Here is a 6662-nt window from a genome sequence, read left to right as displayed (position 1 = left end):
CCCAGTCCTGGGGCTTCAAGTGTGACTGCAGTGAGGAGCTCTGAAAGTTACTGTGCTCCATTAATAACTAATTCTGTTGCCATTACAGGTCACAGCAGTCATTTAAGAGCCATCAAGAAATTTTTTATGTTGTTTTGCAGGTATTATATATTTCCTATCTGACTGTACAAGATATTCTTTTCCAAGAAAAAAGACTTCTAAAACTTATAACTCATAAAGGCACACAGGCAGGAAAGGGCTGGCTGGATTCATTTGCCCCTCCTGGCAGAATTACAGGGGAAAGGGATAATTGTGCAGAGGAACCACACAATTATCAGTCAGCATCATAGGGCTTCCCTGCTGCTGGTCCTACAAAGTCCTCTGATGTTGCCTTAGTACTTCACAAAACTGAGCCTCACTTCCAGTGAGTTTTGTCAGAATATAGTATGGGAGACTAAGAGAACAAAATCATCTGCAAATGAAATTGAGTCAAGCTTTTATTATGAAACAATACATGAAATACTCATCAGGCAGTAAGACATAGTGCTACATGAATGTTGTGTCTTCATGAAATATTGTTATTTAAACTAGAAAACTGTAATTAAGGATTCCTCCAAAGCCCAGAAAGCTGGCTTCTCTTCATGTTGCTATTCTGCAATTTTCTATTGACCTCTCCTTCCAAGTTCCTTTTGCTTCAGACAGTCTAAACCTGTGCCCTTGAAAGGATACTCTAGGACTAACAAGTTGCCCCTACCTCAGAAACTGTGGAAACCCTCAATTCAGTTACTCATACATGCAGTCATTGCTGGTAGAAAATACAAGATGGTCTAGAACTCATCAAGCCACTTAGAGCTGGAAATTCTGCTGTACCATGAAGATTGCAGAGAGGTTCTGCTCTACAGTGAGCACATAGCCAATGCAGGAATAAGCTTGCTCTCCTTAACAAATCATGTATAAATCCATGTGGAGATCTGCAGAAAAAAGAACCCAGAATATCAAAATCCATGCTGGCTAATGACATCTTAAGGGCTTCAAATCATTTAAACACTTTTCTAACATTAATTCTTCACAGTGGCCTGGGAGCAGCTGTTGGGAAGAATTCCTGTAGCTAAGTGAGCCAGCTTTCAACTGTGTCTCAGCTGGAAGATTTTTTTGAAAATTGCCAACTTACCTCCTAAGGCTGAAGTTTGGGAATGTTTTTTGTTTTTAAATGAGTTTCAGACCTTTGTTTTATTGTGGATTAATAGAGCCCCACCGAAGTCTACCACAATGTCCCAATTTTTAAAGGTATTCAGAGATGTACAAATAGATAAAAGAATGCTAAGCAGATGAAGTTTCTGTCTTTTGAAACAGATCAGCTGTGACAGATACCATCTCTGTATTCTGCTGCTTAAAACTTTTGAAGAAATGAAGCTAAATCTGCAACTTTTGTATTAAAAAGTTAACTAGGAGTGATATAGCTTCATTTTTATGGTGATTATTCAAATTTATCACAGTTAAATTTCATGTCTGTTTAAAAAACCTCCTTGCAGGTCAAACTGCATCCTGAATATCTCCAGGATGACAACTGAGTTTAATCCTGCCCCAGTCCCACTGAGAGTTAAGTGAACAAGTACAAGACTTAAACAGAACAGTTGGAAAAAGAACAGGAGGGAAGCAGGAACAATCTGAAGCCACATTAATAAGCACGTTCTGCAGCCACCAGCTTACACCCACACAGCAGAGAAATGCATAACCAGAGTTTTATTAATGTGAACAGGGCAGAATGACAGAGGTGATGCCTGGGACACTCCTGCTCCCTGTCCCTGCTCAGCTGCCCAACACCTTTCAGCACAAGGTGCTTCCCCCAGACTTTCGTGATTCTCTTATTTCCTTCTCTCCCAGGGTGTGGCTCTGCCTTTCATTATGGAGAAAAAAAGATGCCCTGTAGAAGATATACATAGATATGTATATATACCAGTTGCAGGGGAGGCAAACCCATTAGATTGGATGCACCAGATCCCTGTTGCAGTGTGGGAGGCAATGAGGATTCAGCCAATGTTCAAGGAATTGCTCTTCTGATCTCTGCTCCAAGCGCTGGAGGTGAAGCATATACTCCTATTTAAGGAAAAGCAAAAGTACTTTAATTGTGTAATCACTCAATTCGAATGTCAGGCCAGGGACCCAGGATAATTTCACAGCTGATGGAAGAGCCAGTAATTTATCCCTTAAAATAACCACACATAGTGAAATGGTGTTGCTGGTCAGCTTGTCCCAGCCTAGCAATATTTAGTGAATGACTTCAGACCAGCAAAGGTGTTGAGCAAGAATTATGCAACAATATTCATAAATTAGGAATTCTGTATACACATTTCTTATTTGCATATCAACACAGAAGCCTTTGTTGGGTCTGAGGGTACAAAGGATTCTCACAAACAGATTTGTGATAGCCCCTTTTGAAAACTGGTTCCTGCTGCTTAAAGAACATTAACCCTTTGCAGGATCATGTGGCAGGACTGAAGGGTTCTAGTAGGTAACACACACTACCTACACATTTCCCCAGCCACAAGCTATTCTAGTGCTGCAGCCAGTTTACTTCCATTACTCTAAAAATTTCTAAATCTAAAAATACTTGCAGCAATCAAATTTAAGCTCTTATCTATGCCAAATCTATATCGTATAAAATTACAATGGCTTTATCAAGCCATTGTAATTCCTTCAACAAAATCATTCAGTATTATTTTAAGCTTAGGTTGTTCAAATTTCCAATACCTTTTGTGCTCATAATTTCAAAATAAGTTAAAACATTTATATTATTTTATTTATCACCAATGGTGACTGGTGACAAAATAATGTGAATTTCCTACACCAATTTATGGAGAGAGGCTTTGGTCTCAGCAAAAAATTATTGAAATAAAGCAGGCCATGTATCAAAAACTTGACCTCCATCAGGGACAAAATTTACTTTTAAAAAGTCCCAGTCCTAGTGGGCTCATAAGCTTTGTGAACACCAGATACATTCATTCAAAATAATCCCCCATTGCTTTGCAGAGTGGGCACTGCTGGAATGGAAGCTGTAGCCTAAACCCTTTGCACTGGCCGAGTATTCCAGCATCAGGATCCTGCCTTTCACTGGGCTTCCTCTGCTCACAGCACCAGGAGACTTGGCTCAGATCCCTGGGGAGAGACTGCCTTAGGAACTGGCAGGGAACAGAGCTATGTCACTGAGAGGATGCCACATTATCAAAAGCAGGATCTCAGACAAATTAAGTTCAAAACGTGCTGATAACATAAATTACATTTTCTTTTAATAATCAGCTGGGTCTGATCTTTCTGTCTGTAACTGAACAGGTTTCTTACTCGAGCAGCACTGTGGAAGTCAAAGAGTGTCACAAAGAATTGCAAATTACATTCCCCAGCTCAGCATGATCTGGCCCAGTAAAAACAGCTTTTGCTTTAAACAGATGAACAGAGGTGGGTTCATCCCAGCATTCATTTCATTCTGCTACAAAGCATCCATACAAAATCAGTTTTTCTCCTTGAGTCCATGTGCACAAGCTGTGCACAGGGATGCAGCAGCCATGCATCTTCATTCACATGGAAAATCTCCAAGTTCCACAGGGCAATGAGGGTTGTTTCTTTTATCAGATGTTTCCTTTTCTACTGAAAACCTTGACATTTAGAAAGCAAAACAAATACTCATGTTTGGATTTTCTTACAGAGGGTCAGTTTTGCTTTCTAGATAAAAAAAAACAAAAGAAAAGGAATAAAAGAAGGTTGGAATTTCTCAAAAAGTTGTAGGACAGAAAGTGTCAAGGACAGAGAAGCAGAGTCAGAAATCCATTTCTTGAATGGTCATGAAAAACATTTCTCTGAATCCCTCCTCTCCCCACACAGAGCCATAGAATTCATAAGGATCACCACGTCCAACTCCCTGCTCCTCACAGGACCAGCTAAAATGAAACCATGGATTAAATGTTGCATGCATGCATGCAGCTTCTTGCCATACAGGAATTACCTCAATCCAACTGTTCTGCTGCTTCATTTATTCTGTATTCAGTATTTGTTATATTTACCACATAACCTGGTTATACAGCAGGTGGGAGCTGTATTCCTGCTCATTTGCAAAAGCTACAAGGCTTATTTAACAACTTAGAAACCAACCCAGTCCTGAGTGTTGTGGGCAGCAGTGCAGCCTTCTGGTTTTTGGCTGTGTTGTGCAATTTTCAGTGTACAAGGCTGTCAACAAGCATGGAGCAATGTCTGGGACAGCTCTGGTTTGTTGTGTGTTTACCCAGGGCTGGGCAGGTGGATTCTTTTTGGCTGGTGTGCATTACCCACTGGAAAGGGAAAACCAGAAGCTGTTTCTGCAGTCCTGCAAGGCATGCAGGGCTCCTCATGCCCTATGGAGTGTTCAGCACCTTGCTAAACTGAGCCCCTGTGCTCCTCACGTGCACAATCCCTCGTGTGCTCCTGGCTTCTGGGGCTTTGCCCCTTCAGAACCAGGTGATTTTAGCTCAGTTTATTTACTTTGGAAAGAAATAGGCAGTAGTTTTAAAATACCTTAAGTACCCTTGATGAGTGCAAGATTATGTGTTAGGTCTTGTCAAAGCAAGGAAAACAGAAGGCTCTTTAATTCTTTTACTTTTTCTTTTGTTGTAATAGGGTTTGGAAATAAATAAGTGTAGATATTGCATGCAATCCCAAAACAGTTGCATTAAACCAGCAACTAAAAACTCTTACAATATAATTTAAAAAATCCTATCTGTAGCATCCATAAATAAGTCAGTGAAAGAAAGTGATTTTTAAAGCTGGTTGAGAACTACCTCAGCCTCCACACTGACCACTGACACCTCCATCTCCTCCCTGCCTGCAGTGCAGAATGTACTGTAAGCAGAAGACCTTTCCTGTTACTTAGTTTTTCAGGAACAAGATGATGAAATCCACATCTCTATAAACTAAAAGCCACTTTCTTCTCAATAATTTGATTGGTATTTTTGAACCATGATAAATAAACTTCTCATTCTGCAAGTGGACATTTCCTGAGCAATACTCAGCACTTACAGAATGTTTTTAACTGTAATTGAAAGAATTTAAAGGGTTTTTTTAATATTTCATGGAACAATTCAGATGCTTTAAATGGTGATGTTCATAACATATTGCCTGGAAGCAACAGAAATTTAATACTAAGCACAAACGTTTTGGGGGATTTGGTGTTGGGTTTTTTCAGTTAATGTAATTTAACAGTAAATGTCATAAATCACCCTCATTGGTTCATCAGGGAAACCAGCTTTTCTTGGTCTGTCTTCACGACGAGTCCTCAGCATCTGTTTGGCATCTTTTTCAGACAAAATTGGTGAAGTGTCTAAAGACAGAACAGCAGAAATTAATTCTGAAATTATCAAAAAGTTAGTATTTTATCTATCAGTTGTGAAATGAAATGTCTCCAAACCTGATTTTTTTTCTATAAACAAAGTGTTCTTTCATTACAGTCCCTTCCCAGGGGATATTGCATTCCAAGAGATAGGAGTGGAATTTTAAACCATTTTTATACTTGTGTTTTCTCTTGTCCTACTAGTATAAAGCAAAGGCCACATATTCAAGGTACTATAAAATGAGCAAATACCACAGCACCACGGAACCACTGGCATTAGTTGCTCTTCCAACTCTTTGTTCTTTTCTGTGTTGCTTTATAGGATTTTTTCAAAGTAATGAGTTAGGTACATTGCAAAGAAGAGATTGCATTGGACATTCCACTTGCAGGACCTTGGTAAAATAGTATTAAATTAGTAAGCAAGTAAAAGTAAAATTTCGGGGTTTACAACCAATTATTGGGGTAATGCAGAGAGTTAAATAACAAATACAACATCATGATTGTTAAAAATCAAATCATGGAAAGCCTGCAATATAAAAATAGTTGAGTGTTAAAAATTAAATATATTAAAATATATGAAAAATTAATACTAAAATAGAAGGTTGACAAACTAATACTACTTATATGCTTTGCAGCTCTACACATATTCAGGTTAGTTGATATAAACTCCTACCTGTAACAGTGGTCAGCAGGACCAAAAAGGAGACAAACACAAGAAACTTCTTCATTTTGATTCTGCTTTCTCTCAGACTGTTCCAAAATGACCAACCCTGACCGAGGCATTCGCCTATTTGAAGGAGCTACGTCAGTCCCAAATGTTTGTTTATGCTTTAATGTGAGTGATAGTATGATTCTGAAGACATCTGGTCTGAAGGTTTGAATTAGTCTATTATCTGCTCACACATTCTCTGCATAACTCTTTTCCTGAGGGAAAGAAAATAGAAGGCCTTTTTTTCCACCTCAGGCTTCAGAGCTCCACTGGGCATTTTAAACTTGTGAAAATAAAGCCTATCCCCTTATATTTAGCATGGCAAGCAAAGGTTTTTGGTGCCCAAGGTAAACTATTGTTTTTTAAAAGAAACAACTGCCCAGTACTGTTAATCTCAGAGGCAGCTGCAAAGGGGCCCCTTTTTCAAAAATTGTCTCTAACTTTGCTCCAGCAGAGAAGTACTTACTAATGGGCTTTAACTCTAGCAAAGCCAAATTATGACTGCTGAGAAACACAGCAAATTCTATCAAATTAATAGAACCAACAGAAATGAAAACCCACATAATTCTCCTCCTTTCAGGACAAGTTAGTAGAACACAGGATTATAAAGCATATTAAGCA

At 38.9% G+C, this 6662-nt stretch overlaps 1 protein-coding gene across 1 annotated transcript; it reads right to left on the bottom strand.

Annotated features, from left to right (window-relative positions):
* Nucleotides 1-580: 580 nt before the first annotated feature.
* LOC311161249 (uncharacterized protein C17orf67 homolog) lies at nucleotides 581-6065 on the bottom strand. The gene is made up of 4 exons (XM_084218641.1): nucleotides 6006-6065; nucleotides 5223-5323; nucleotides 1937-2076; nucleotides 581-950 (listed from the first exon to the last, which is right to left on the bottom strand). Exons 1-3 carry the CDS (start codon nucleotides 6058-6060, stop codon nucleotides 1960-1962), a joined length of 273 nt encoding a protein of 90 aa, XP_084074767.1. The 5' UTR covers nucleotides 6061-6065; the 3' UTR covers nucleotides 581-950; nucleotides 1937-1959.
* Nucleotides 6066-6662: the final 597 nt, after the last annotated feature.

Source organism: Fringilla coelebs, assembly GCF_963513975.1.
Source record: "Fringilla coelebs genome assembly, chromosome: 19".
Classification (NCBI taxonomy): Eukaryota; Metazoa; Chordata; class Aves; order Passeriformes; family Fringillidae; genus Fringilla; species Fringilla coelebs.
The sequence above is the reverse complement of the archived record's forward strand: the minus strand, read 5'-3'. Positions and strand labels throughout refer to the sequence as shown.